This window comes from Aulonocara stuartgranti, assembly GCF_965226115.1.
Source record: "Aulonocara stuartgranti genome assembly, chromosome: 10".
NCBI classification, from domain to species: domain Eukaryota; kingdom Metazoa; phylum Chordata; class Actinopteri; order Cichliformes; family Cichlidae; genus Aulonocara; species Aulonocara stuartgranti.
The window spans coordinates 17501020-17514634 of record NC_138946.1 but is presented as its reverse complement, the minus strand read 5'-3'; the positions used below and the strand labels follow the sequence as shown (position 1 = coordinate 17514634).

The window sequence follows — 13615 nt, the reverse complement described above, 5'->3', positions numbered from 1 at the left end:
AAATATGTCACTTTACTGTGGCTGGTTTTGGTAAGTGACTGCGACAGATGAGAAATGGCTGTACAATATTTCAATAGAAAGGTGAACTTTTTTTTATTTAAGAGCAATCAAAGGTACAGCCAGAGAGATTTTCTGTAGAGAATAAAACCTGTTCTTTTAACCTGGCTCTTAAATAAAATAGCCAGCAACATCTTACTTAGAACGCAGTCTTTTAGTTTATACCAGACAATTTAATTCAATCTCAGGCATTTATTACTTTCTAATTTCAGCCCACGTGTTGAGTAAATACTCACATTGATTTCCTATATATCATGTTAATTAGCATAATTTCCTGCCTCGCCATCACTGCCAGTGTTTAATGTATCGTGCTGATTATCGCAACACGTCAAGAAGCCCAAGGAAATAGTGTTTACAGTTCTTAATCAGGATTAAGGTTCTGATGTTTAATTAAAGATGCAAGTTAAAAATAAATTCCTCTGTTTATAAATGGAACACTCAGAACTTTAAAGACCTGAAATGACGCAGGTTTGATGAATAAGTGACAAAAGCGGTTTTTAAATAGTGGTAAATTATATTTATAGCTGTGGTAGAATTTAAGACTTTCTATTTTTTATCATTATTACTATTTCTATTTTACTTCAGTCTGCACCCATGGGTTCACTGCAGTAAGGCCCGTGCTCAAAGAAATCATCTGAAAAGAAAAAGTTGGGACTTTTTCTTCTCTTTATTCTTCAAATACAGTGTCGTTGTCTCTCACACACATTCATTCAGTCTTCCCTTTCTCTTTATCCCGCTCTCAAATTTGGTTAAAAAAAAAGAAGAAGAAAAAACGAGTATACCACTTCTTCTTCTCCTCTCATCCATAAAATTCAGCCCTTTCTATCCTTCTGCTCTGCATTTCCTCTCACATTTTCAGGTAAAACTGTAGTTGAAGTATGGAAATATGAGCCATTCTGCTTCAGACCCCAACACAGATAAGGATCTGTGGTTCCCATGGAAACGAGGCTGCAGAGTTGGTGAATTGGCACCCGCCGGTGCTGGTCAACACTTGATATACTGATATGGAAGCTCATCAGGATTTTTCACAGCATTGTGTGCTCCTGCATAATTTGCTTGCATATGCATGCATGCTCATGATGTAACCCTCATTTGTAGCAGAATTTGTTTTGCTTTAACCGGGTATGCCTCCATATACCTACACTCAGGCGAGAAGCACTGAAGCTAATCTGCTTTTCTGATGCATCGCTATTTTAGCGTTACTGAACATTTTATTTCTGCTCACTCACATGCATTCACAGTCACATTAGGTATTTGTCTTTAAATTAAGTTCCAATCATATTCAGACCAGGGCTTTAAGAAAATCTCAGAAAAATCCTATGCAGTCATTCTTTTTTAAACATGTAGAAATATTTGAGATGGCCCACCTGCCTGCTTAAAGCCACCTTTGTTTCTGTAAGACAGCCAATATGTTTTTCAGTCTAAAATACTCATGCGTGTACATGATAACCCTTCAATTTTCTACACCACCAACACATCCTACTCAGTCTTTTGTATTCCGTTAACTGAAGCTTGCTGCAGGTATTAATTCCAGGATACTGACACAAGGGCATGATGGTCGGTGTAAAACCTTTAAATAGTCTTAGGCTGAGGATGATTTTTCCAAGCAGGCCTATATGCCTGCTATACACAGCTAATGTAATAAAAGTTATTTTGAGCCATTTAAAAACAAAAAAATCAAACAGCATAGATGAAACATTTAAACCTCTCCCCATCCCTTCTTATATCCCCCCTTTAAGTTTGTAGCTCAGCCCAACTGTCAGCAGCTTTTGGCATCACGCTGGTATGATGAGTTCCCTGGCTGGAGGCGGCGTCACTGGGCGGGAAAGTTTGTCACCTGTGTCTTCATAGGTCTCCTCTTCCCTGTGTTTGCTCTCTGCTACCTCATCGCTCCCAAGAGTCGCTATGGCCTCTTCATCCGCAAGCCCTTTATCAAGTTCATCTGCCACACGGCGTCCTACCTGACCTTTCTGTTCCTGCTGCTCCTCGCCTCCCAGCACATTGTTATCACGGAGCAGAACAGGCAGGACAGGCAGGGCCCTCCACCCACCGCTGTGGAGTGGATGATCCTGCCCTGGGTACTGGGTGAGTACAGTGGTTTTGTACTCTGCATTAGGATGATTATACTGTTTGATAGTGTACTGATGGTGAATGTACTGGTGAATTGCTGAAGGTAAAAAAGTAGAGAGCTTATTTGTGGTCAGTTAATGTCACTAAATCTTTAAATATTGGGTTTAAATTACTCTTGCTATGACAACCATACACCTCAGCTGATGTTTCTATGGAAAAGTCAAATCCAAACTTTCCAAACTTCCAAACTTTACAATTGTTAATGGGAACAAGTGATTTTTCTTTCGTTGCTGATCGACTCCAAATACTCCACAAAGTAGAACTGGATCAAAGTGCTGAATGAACATTAAGCCTATAAAAATGTTATTTTTTCATCCTGCCTCGGGCATCGCAGCAGATTTTGAGCTCAGTGACTAAGTGCTTCTTGTTGACATGCTTTTCTGCCCTCCACAGTTTTTACTATTTACTTTTTAGCCATGCTACCAACATGACTTTAGGCATTGACTTTAGTCCTTCCATCACCTTTGGTCCAAAATAATCTCTTCAACAACAGCCAACAAATCCAATGGGGGTTGTATTGGAAAGGGTGTCCAGCACAAAAAAATCTGCCAAGTCAAACATGCAGAGATGCCCACTGTGGCGACCGCTTCTGAATAAGGAAGTAGCTGAAAGTAGCTTTTTGATCAACTGTTTGTAGTTCAGGCATAATGTATTATTCTTCCTGATTGTTTTTTTTTCTTTTCCTGCACTGCCATGAGGTTAACTTACTTTTCTTTAGTTTTGAGTTAAATACCATGTGTCCATTGAAAGGGAGATTTTTAATCTCAGTGGGACTTCCATCCTCTATTTATCCAGATAAAATAATGACAGTTGCATCCATTGAAATATCATGAGACTGAGGGTGTCCGTCAAGTAGAATTGTGAAAATGCTTTTTTGATTTTTTAAGCTGTTCAGTACTTTGGTTTATAATCAAATACAAAATTGAATGGCATTTACCGCAGCCTTAGCTCTCTTTCATCATGTGTTCGAGCCAGCCTGTAAATGTCAACATGGGAACATTGTAAACTGTGATAATGAAATTTGGTAGACATGTTTGTTTGCTAATGTACAGTAGCTCACATCTCCTCAAAGGGCATGTCAATAAAATAGCCAGCCTGAGTCAGGGGTGCTACAGTAGCTGCAGATTGAAGAGAACATAAGGAGTATTTTTATCTTTACAGTCCTCAATTTTTTTAAATAATATGCAATCATATAAAATGCTAATACTGGACACATGCTCTGTTTTTCTATAATCTAATTTCTAGGATTCATCTGGGCAGAGATCAAGCAAATGTGGGATGGTGGTTTTCAAGACTATGTTCATGACTGGTGGAACCTGATGGACTTTGTCATGAACTCTCTGTACTTGGCCACTATCTCCCTGAAGATTGTAGCCTATACTAAGGTAACCACTAGTGTTGACAATAGACTAAACAGGCTGTGACCTTTTTTTATGCTCAAGTTATCTTTTCTTTTTCTTTTTTTGCTCATCCAGTACAGCGGAAGTAAACCCAGAAACCAGTGGGAAATGTGGCACCCGACACTAGTTGCTGAAGCAGTGTTTGCCATTGCAAACATTTTCAGTTCCCTGCGCCTCATTTCACTGTTCACGGCCAACTCTCACCTGGGGCCACTGCAGATTTCTCTGGGGCGAATGTTGCTCGACATCCTGAAGTTCCTCTTCATCTACTGCCTGGTAAATGTTTGTGCACGAGCAGAACAAAGACAAGAAGTGGAACAGTAAATTATATGTGACAGAAGTAGTGAATGAAGTTACATAATTTCGCCCACACGCTGCATTTCTTTTCAGGTTCTGCTCGCCTTCGCTAATGGCCTGAACCAGCTGTACTTTTACTATGACACTAAGGCTTCAGATGAGAAAGGAAAGTGTAAGGGCATCCGATGTGTGCATCAGAATAACGCTTTCTCCACGTGAGTTTGCATGAATCCTGTCTTGCTTGCTCGAGTAGTGTGAATGTGTGATCTTGTGTGTGAGAGAGAGTGTCAAAGAATCAGAGAGCTGTGCGTTCGTGTATATCGCTGTTACTTGTTACAAAATGTGGGAACTCAGTCAAATTTTCAGTTGCTAAGAAAAGCTGGTGTATTAGCAGAATCTCATTAACACTAAGTGAAGGGTTCCTTCAGTCTTTTTTAAACCATCCTGCAACTGAATACATTTTCAACTAGCAAGGACACATTTTATTTACTGCATGTATCTGTACTGTTTAGCAAATTTGGCTTACATCGCATACGTTGTCTTGCAGATTATTTGAGACCCTGCAGTCTCTTTTCTGGTCTATCTTTGGTTTGATCAGCCTGTATGTGACCAATGTGGATGCTGACCACCAGTTCACTGAATTTGTCGGTGCCAACATGTTCGGGGCCTACAACATCATTTCATTGGTGGTCCTCCTCAACATGCTCATAGCTATGATGAACAACTCCTACCAGCACATTGCTGTGAGCACTAATCAAAAACACTGCAAACAGTCATGTAAGTGTAACAGTTCAACCAAAACATTCATTCTTATCAAATATACCTCAATCTGATTTCAGGACCATGCAGACATTGAGTGGAAATTTGCAAGGACAAAACTGTGGATGAGTTATTTTGAAGAAGGGGGTACTCTGCCAGCTCCTTTCAACATCATCCCCAGCCCCAAATCATTCTGGTACCTCATGTGCTGGATCAAGAAGCAGGTGTGGAGGACAAGCTCCAAGCGCCCTGACACCATTGGTACCCTTGGGGTAAGGCTGGTGTCAAATGTGTTTGTATGGTTTTCATATACAGAGAGAGAAAAGGGGGGTTGGTTGGTTTAAAAAATGAACATAAGGAATAATAAGCTGAAAGATTTTATTGCTGTTATCTTTTTAACTTATAACTGAGAAATTCAGTTATACTAATTCATATTTTGTAAATAAGTTGTGGTTGGAGGTTTATGACTTTACAAAGGCCATTCAAGGTTTTATCAACTCCAAAACCAGTTGATGTGTGTTTGGATCATTGTCTGGTTGGAAAACCCAATTGTACAAGTTTCAACATTCTAGTTGCTGATTTTACGTGTAATTGTAAAATTTGGAGGTTCTCCACCTTCATTGTTCCACCCACTTTGTACAATTACCAGTACCACGAGTAGCAAAACAGCCCCAGAGCATGATGCTGTCACCACGCTTTTTGCCTGGTACAGTGTTCTTAGGTTTGAAAGCCTTACCTTCACTCCTCCAGACATACTTGTACCTCTTGTGACAAGCTCAATGTTTGTTGCACCTGACCATAAAACTTTCTGGCAAAGGTGAAAGTCTTAGTTTTTGTAACGCCGGAGCGGAAAAGCTGATTATGTTTCCAAGATGGTTTGTGTTTTTTAAAAGGAAGGAAACCTTCCTCAAAGCGGGCAGAGCAGTGGAGCCGCCGAGGGAAAAGCACACGATACAAAAACTGTAGAATTAAAAATATAATTTATTATATTTAAATAGTTAAAAAGGTAAAATGAATTAAAACAACCTTGGCCAAGGGAAGACACAATAAAAATCAATAACACACAACATTAAAAGTCCAGTGGAATCCACCACGGCCTAAAAGTCACAGAAAAACTAAGAAATCCAGCGTAGTAATAAAAGAGGGAAACCCAGCGGAGTCCTCGCCTTCCTCCTCGCATTCCACGTCCTGGTGCACTGAAGAAAGGGAGGGAGCGGCAGTCACTATTCCTTTGGCAGTTTACTTTATAAAAAAGGATAAGTCAAAGACTTACCTGGGAGGGCAGAGCTCTCAACTCCGCCCACCGCTTCCTTAAACTGCAATCGGCACCGCGGTCTCACTGCTTCTGTTCTCCCGCAGTGCACGAGCTGGCTCTTGTCGTTATTGCCACTTGACTGCCGCTACGCGTCCCTAGTCACTGGTAATCTCTTTTCCTCCCCAGTCGCTGGTCATCTCTCGCTCTCCAGTCGCTGGTAATCTCTTTTCCTCCCCAGTCGCTGGTCATCTCTCACTCTCCAGTCGCTGGTCATCTGCTTCATCTGATCATCTCTACTCTCTGATCGTCTCTCGCTCTCCCCTCTGATCGTCTGTGTCTTTCCTCTGTCTGTCTCGCATTCTTCGTGTTGCATCCGCTGTTGAACACCGGCTCCAACCCTTTTATGTGTCATTGAGCACTCTGTAAATTACCTTTCCTTTCCTCTTCAGGTGTGTCCAATTAGTCAAAACGGGGAAAAGGCGGAGTCTCTCCAGGACAATTTGACGATAACTAAAACATGCAAACTAAATAAAACACTGCACAAAATATAACCAATACATGCAATATAAAAAATAATAAGTACACTTCACATTAAAATACAGCACAGCAAAACAACATCCGTCCTTCCCTGGATGACATTTTGGAGCAGGGACATCTTTCTTGGACCCTCTCGGTCCATGGATGTAAAATATGCTTTACTGTGGAGAGTAACTTGTACTTATACAAACAAAGTTGTTTGAACTCATAATGTTGAAGTCTGGAGTTGTATAGGAATGGCTTCCAGAGTGCTTCCTGATATGACCAGGCATAATAGCGGTGATTGAGAGCTGAATTTCCATGACTTGAGCTGAATTTTATTTAAAAAATAATCAGGCAACTTTACTTATAAGAGAGAGTCAAGATTTGCTGCTCTGCTTTGTCTTGTATGACACTAAACAAAATAACCCAGTGAAATAAGTGTTAGTTTCTGTAGAAAGTAGAATTTTCACTTTATTGCAGCCTAATTTTAGAGGGAAACTTTTTCGTGTTTGATGGCGCAGCACTCAGGAGACACACATATCGAGCCTCACAGATAGCAGAGTTTACAGAAAAGTGTGATACTGTGAAGAAAAACAAAATATGTTTTAGGTTTGTTTTTTTTTAACTCATCTCCCACTCTTTCTCTAACCAACCTCTGGCATCTGATGTCTGTGTAGAGGCGAGCTGCAGAGAACCTGAGGATAAACCATCAGTACCAGGTAAGTGCAGTCTCTTTGAAAGCAAGCTGAAAATAATTACAGTCTCTCACCACTGTCTGTGTAAGTGTGTGCGGCAGACACAAATTGGCCTTTTTAGGTTTCCAGCACTCAGTTTTCATCTGTTCATTTTCTTAATTACTTTTACAAAAGGGGGGAGGGGAGGTGGGGGTCAAAGGGTGAGAGGTGGATACACACAGGGCAGGTTCAACGCAGGGCTGACACCCTGAAGCGGACGTTCCATAAAAAGCTTTTATGATGTTTCACAAAATCAGCCAAACAACTGAACTCAGTAGGATTTAAATCACTTTTCATTGTAGAGGAGCACATTTGTCTGTTTCCTGTCTCATTCATTTGAAGTTTGTATTGAATAAAGTTTCAGATCTTTTGTGTTCAAGATTTTTTTTTAATTATTGTAGGAGGTACTGAGGAACCTGGTGAAACGTTATGTGGCTGCCATGATTCGAGATGCCAAGACAGAGGAAGGCTTGACTGAAGACAACTTCAAGGTAGTCTTCTTGAATGAATATGACATTCATGTTATTCATTCATTCATTATACATTCATGTTATGTTATTTATCATCATGTTTGTATATTTTTCTTTTGCATTTTGGTTATATTTAATCTTTTTTTCCATTATTGTAATGCGTTGACTGTTAATGCAAATCCTTTAAGGACATGCCTGGAAGTCATCAGACAAACTAATAACAGTCATCTTCTGACAAGATAATGATGATAAGACAATATATATGTGGATGTATGAGGAGATGGTTTAAGTGCTCACTAATCCAGATTTTCATCATAGTTCAAAGGTATTTGAAGGGCATTGTGACTGTTTTTCTTAGTTTAACAGACATAACCATGATCATACAAAGATAAATAATGCATCAATTATTAGTCTAGACTACAGGCATTTAGAGACATAGTGTTGCTTTGTCTCATAACTGTTTTTGAGTCAAAGCTAGCTAGCTAACTAGTTAGCTAACTAGTTACAAAGCTAGCTAGATAGCTTTTTTAGCTAAATCAATACAGCTCAGTTTTTGCTGATACCAACAGCTAGTAGTTATAAATTTCACAGTCAAGCTGCTCTTTGTTTTTTAGGAGCTGAAACAAGATATCTCCAGTTTCCGTTATGAGGTGATGGGAATGATGAAGACAGGAAAGTCAGCTTTAAATGTGGCAAAGGCCAGTGGCAGCTCAGTGGAATCCAGCCTTGCGTACCCTAATTCCTCACTCAAGGTCTCTGCTTGCCCACAGAGCACCCAGATGAAAAGCAAATTTAATCGATTCAAAATCGCTACATCCATCCTCAAGCTGGGCAGTTCAACAGCTGCACCCAGGCCACCTGAAGCCTCCAATGGTCTACCTAATGGATTCATGTCCCTGGTCTCTGATGAGAGCTCTGGTGAAATGTCAAGCCAGAGGAGAAGCAACTCCAAAGATGTATCTGACTTTGGTTTGTTTCAGAAACACCAAAGGGGCAACAAAGAAGCCTCATCAAGCGCAGCAGAAAGCTCGAGGGAGATGTACTCTTTGTCAGAAGAAGCAGGGGAGTGTGGGGACTCAGACTTAGAGGAACATATCGCTGGAGAAAAGAGTGAGAGGAAACTCCTGGAAACAAAAAAGAAGGAAGAAGTCGAGGAAATTAAGGAGGAGTCGAACAGCAAAAAATGCTTGGACCAGTGTGAAGAAAGAGAAACCGAGGAAAGAGACAAGGATTTAACCTGTACTGACTCAGTAGCTGATGAATGTATGTCTGGCTCATACAAAGACGATGCCTAAGATGTGATGCGATGTGATCAGAACTACAGGCCCAGTAATGCTGGATTGAAGACAGAGAGACTGACAATCAACGTGAGCCTCGAGTGAGAATTGTAAACATGAGTCGAACTTTTCCAGTTATTACTAAACTTATGATCAGCTTTGATCTTTGGAGACTCAGGGAGGCCTTTGGTTTAACTGTTTTAAACGCTGTTATATTAGCAGTGGAAATGCAGCAACATTGTTCGAAGCTCCGTGTAAGCATTACGAGGAATCACATTTAAGGATTACTATATTTCGTTTTAAGACCCCAGAGGTGATTGGACAATAATGATTTCCTGAAAGAAAAAAGCTTTTTCTCCTAGCTGATATGTGCATTTCAGTTCAAATTGTCCTGTTGGTTACCATATAACCGTCTCTCTCTACCTCTTTTTTTTTCCCTCTACCCATGAACATTTAACTCTCCCCATCAGTATCTTATTAGAGCAATAGATGTGTTCTGTTTTAGACGTGACTTTCTGCCTTACTCTGTCTGTTTCTGCACTTTACACACTTTAAAATGGCATGCAGTTTTTTCAAAGATCGCTCAAACTCTGATCATTGCAACAGCAATTCTGTCAAAGTTTTCTATGCAAGAACTGTGGATCATGATTCTCATCACACTGATTAGGCCGACTGTAAATTCAGCGCTGACAGTTCATCCCAAGTATTTTCTGTAAAGTAGGGCGTGGCCAAACTATCTGAGATAGACATTATGAACACAGCCGATAAATTATTTAAAGCAACGTATTATTCAAGTTTTGTCACTCAAGAATAAACTCATTATTTTGAACAGATCTGCTGTTTTTAACTGTTAGTTTAAGATGTCATGTTAGTTCGAATGAATGGCATTATAGAAACTGAAACATAAATCAAGAATAAATATAGAAATACACTCTTAATTTCCTGTCTCCTCTTTTGTTCATTGCAAATCCCAGACAGACATAAACACAGTAACTGATACTGTCAAAAGTTAACTGTATATCTTCATAGTAGATTATGAGGTTATGCTGAAACAAATGCATATGTATAAAAATAATGAAATGGTTAATAGTTGTTATGCAAACTGATATTTTTTTTAATTGGGTCACACAATACCTTTCTATTTAAAGGAGTCAGACAAGCATCACCAAATGGTCTATTTTACTCTTGAGGCGTGTCTTTAGGCTTTGTTACTTTGTTACTAGCAGCCTGGCTTTTTTTTTTTTTTAATTAATTTTTTTTAAACACATAATTTTTGTCATTTTTTGTGGATTTTCTGTATTTTTGACAAATGGCAAAGATAATATAGTTTGGCAGCCACGAAGTAGTATTTTTGTGACTTTCAAAGAGCTAGTAGCCAAAAAATGGGCATATCATGTATCTCCTTACTATCTACATTCAGATGAACACTATCTGAAAATCAGTTCCTTAAATGGATGTGGGCCTTCAGCTCACCATATACTGTTTGCAGAGTAGAGGTGGGTTTCAAGTAGTGCTTTGTCATACCATCAGTGATAATACTAGTATAAATTCATATAAAACTATTGTGATATCACTGGTATTAGCAATACCATGCCTTTTCTCTGTAAGGGTGAGCACATTGATCCAAATATCATTAGTATCAATACCAATGCTGGTATTTGTATCGGATCAGTACTAGCATGATAGGATTGATATGTTGTTTCTATCCTCTAAGTTCAGTATCTAATCCACTCTGTTAAATTGATTGTGTGTTTTTTTGTAAATGAAAAAATATACTTCAAACGTATACTACTTTTTGTGTTGGCTGTCACGTCTGTGTTATAGGCTATAGCACATTTGAACTACAGAAGAAGCACCTTAAGAGAATAATAATGGATTGGATTTATATAGCGCTTTTCAAGACATCCATAGCGCTTTACAATGCCACTATTCATTCACTCTCACATTCACACACTGGTGGAGGCAAGCTACAGTTGTAGCCACAGCTGCACTGGGGCAGACTGACAGAAGCGAGGCTGCCATATTACACCATCGGCCCCTCTGCCAGTAGGGTAAAGTGTCTTGCCCAAGGACACAACAACCAGGACAGAGAGCCCGGGGATCAAACCGGCGACCTTCCGGTTACAGATGCGCTTCCCAACTCCCTGAGCCACGGTCACCCCGTAGGGGCGCATTAGAGACACACATTTACATTACAGGTCTTCAAAAAAAAACAACAACCTAGTTTCAAAATACATGAAAAGCTCTAAAGAGGGTGATTTGCTGTGTAAACTCATTATTTTGGAAAACAAAAATCACAGTGATTTAATGGCCATTAAAATGTCTTCAGAAATTCCAAATTTGTGATGATTCATCTCAGAAGAACAAAGAAGTTGAAAGTATTGATATCAGTGCTACTGGGCCTCTTTTTATTTGGTTGTGATATCAATATCAAATTTGAAGTGGTTCCCTGGCACACACAAAAACAAGACAACTTTAGGTATTGTTAAACTAAAGTGCTAAACTGTTAAGTTATAGTCTTACTTAAAGTTTCCAAGTGAAACACTACCTAAGATGTTTTTGTGCTTATTTCCGCTGAAATAATTTTCAAAGCTGGTAGCACCTCGGCAGTACATTGCCAGCTAAGCCTGTAGTAGTAGTAATAGTAGTTATTCTTAATGTGATTAAGTTTATGAAGTTTATCACCCTGTCAACAGCGTGAACAGACCAAACACTACTGCTGTATTGTCATGTACTGGTGGTTAAAACACGTGACTTCCTGGAACAGATGTCACATAAGGTGAGCTAAAGTACTGTACAGAACTCCTTTCATGTTTTTCTCTTTTTGCCTCAGCAACAGTTGTCGTGAAATGTCATTTCCATTAGTTCACAATCAGTTTCCCAAAACCACACACTGCAAGGGCTAATTTGGCAACATTTTTGCTCCACTTTAACATCTCTTCTGCTCCTAAGAACATCATGAGTGTGAACATGTATTACAGTGATTATACACTTGTACAAAAAGTGGAGAAATGGGGTTTAAGCACTGTAATTAATAGAAAACCTGTGCTCTACACAATGTAACAGTAACTATAGTATGCACTGTCTGCATCATAAAAACACAGTTCAAAACTTTTACAATTTCTGTAAAACTATGAAATTATTTAAAATTTCATCAGCTGCCGCATATGTTTCCCCACAGACTGGATATTTTTTGTTCTCTCTGAACTTTCTGTTGCTTTCCTATTTGTGCTGCTTGGCCTCTAATTTCTAATTTCAGTGAACAAGTGACCGAGCAAGTGAAAAGGAAATGAAATATTCAGCAGCTGATGAAATTTTGCTCCATGTGGGATCAAAAGGCTGTACTGAAATGCTCCTGGGCTTATGATAGATCTTCCAACTTGATTGAACCAAGCTGTCACAGACACAGAAACACATGAATAGATATCTCCTATCATTGCATATTTAAATGACTCACAATTACGTGTTTTAACTGCTGAAGTCTTATACAGTAGCATACTCGTGGTTAAGAGCACTGATGTGACTTTTAAATATGACCTAAATAACCTGAAAAGTCTTTTACATTTAAAATTGAGTGTGATTTGTTTTCTCAAGGAAATAATTGATAAAGAATTAATAAATAGAAACATTTTGACCATTTTATTTAATTATAAGAAAAAACTATATATATAATAGGAGCAATTTACCTAACCCACAAAAAAAAAAAAAAAACATATGTTCAAGGATCTAGCAACCTAAGGACCAAACTGCAAAGCTTGCCAGTGGTTATAAATGTTCGCACACTCAGGGTTCTGTTAGATTTATTAGAGTAAAGGCTGTGCTGGCTCCTTGGAAATTGTGGCCCGCTCTTCAACACTCAAAGTCTAACATTTACTACCTAGTCAAAACTTACTAATAAAAATGTATGACGTTGTGAAAGGTTTTATGTAAGTCCCTGTCCTTACATATGACTGTACTGACAAATAATTCCCAGTAGGGGGAGACGTCATACATAGCACAAATTTCCTGCTGTGATTCCTGAAGAAGGTAGAGTGACAAATCCAAGCACTATACTTACTGTATAAAGAACTGCTATAGATACACATGAGCTTCATTTATCGATTTTAGAGGATAACCTGTTAATATTAAAATACAATTACAATTACAGCAAAATTTCAAAAACAGCGGACTCAAAGACAGAAAGATGTTTCCAAAGTCAGGAGACTCTTGGAGACTGTTCATCTGTCATTCATGGAAAGACAGAGGTTGTGTGAGTTCATAAGAGCGAGTACATATTTGCAGTTTCAGAGCAAAGCTGTCTTAACCTTTGTTTTTAAAACATAGTTCTCATCCCAATCCCTAACCCCCTAACCCCTAACCTTAACCCCCTCTCTTACTTTACTATATTTACTGTAAAAGAATAAAACACGCACTCTTGGCGTATCCGTTTTCAAACAACAGCAATGAAAGAAATGGCTCTTGGTCCAATAAATCAGCCTTGTCTGAGTTGTCTCGACCTGCATGTGTAAAGTGTGAAGCACACCTGTCGAAAAGTCAAGACTGTACACGAGGATGTCCGGAAAGCCTGTATTCATGATTAATTTATTCTTTGAAGCTGTATCAGATCTGGCTTCAATGTGGGAGACAGAGACAGCTGAAGGGAAAAAGTTGAGCTGATAACGATGAACATGACAGCAAGGAGGATGATGGGAGAAGAGGAGCGCAAAAGGGAGTTCAC

At 39.1% G+C, this 13615-nt stretch overlaps 1 protein-coding gene across 2 annotated transcripts in view; it reads left to right on the top strand.

Moving 5' to 3' along the window:
• trpc4a (transient receptor potential cation channel, subfamily C, member 4a) overlaps window positions 1–9817 on the top strand; it is a 31752-nt gene extending 21935 nt beyond the window's left edge. For both annotated transcript variants that reach the window (XM_082549116.1, XM_082549115.1), the window contains 9 exons: window positions 1797–2142; window positions 3433–3572; window positions 3663–3863; window positions 3978–4099; window positions 4432–4627; window positions 4724–4915; window positions 7095–7136; window positions 7553–7642; window positions 8236–9817. In XM_082549116.1, coding sequence (XP_082405242.1) covers window positions 1797–2142; window positions 3433–3572; window positions 3663–3863; window positions 3978–4099; window positions 4432–4627; window positions 4724–4915; window positions 7095–7136; window positions 7553–7642; window positions 8236–8916 — 2010 coding nt within the window. In that variant the 3' untranslated portion in view covers window positions 8917–9817. The remainder of the gene's footprint in view (window positions 1–1796; window positions 2143–3432; window positions 3573–3662; window positions 3864–3977; window positions 4100–4431; window positions 4628–4723; window positions 4916–7094; window positions 7137–7552; window positions 7643–8235) is intronic.
• Window positions 9818–13615: the final 3798 nt, after the last annotated feature.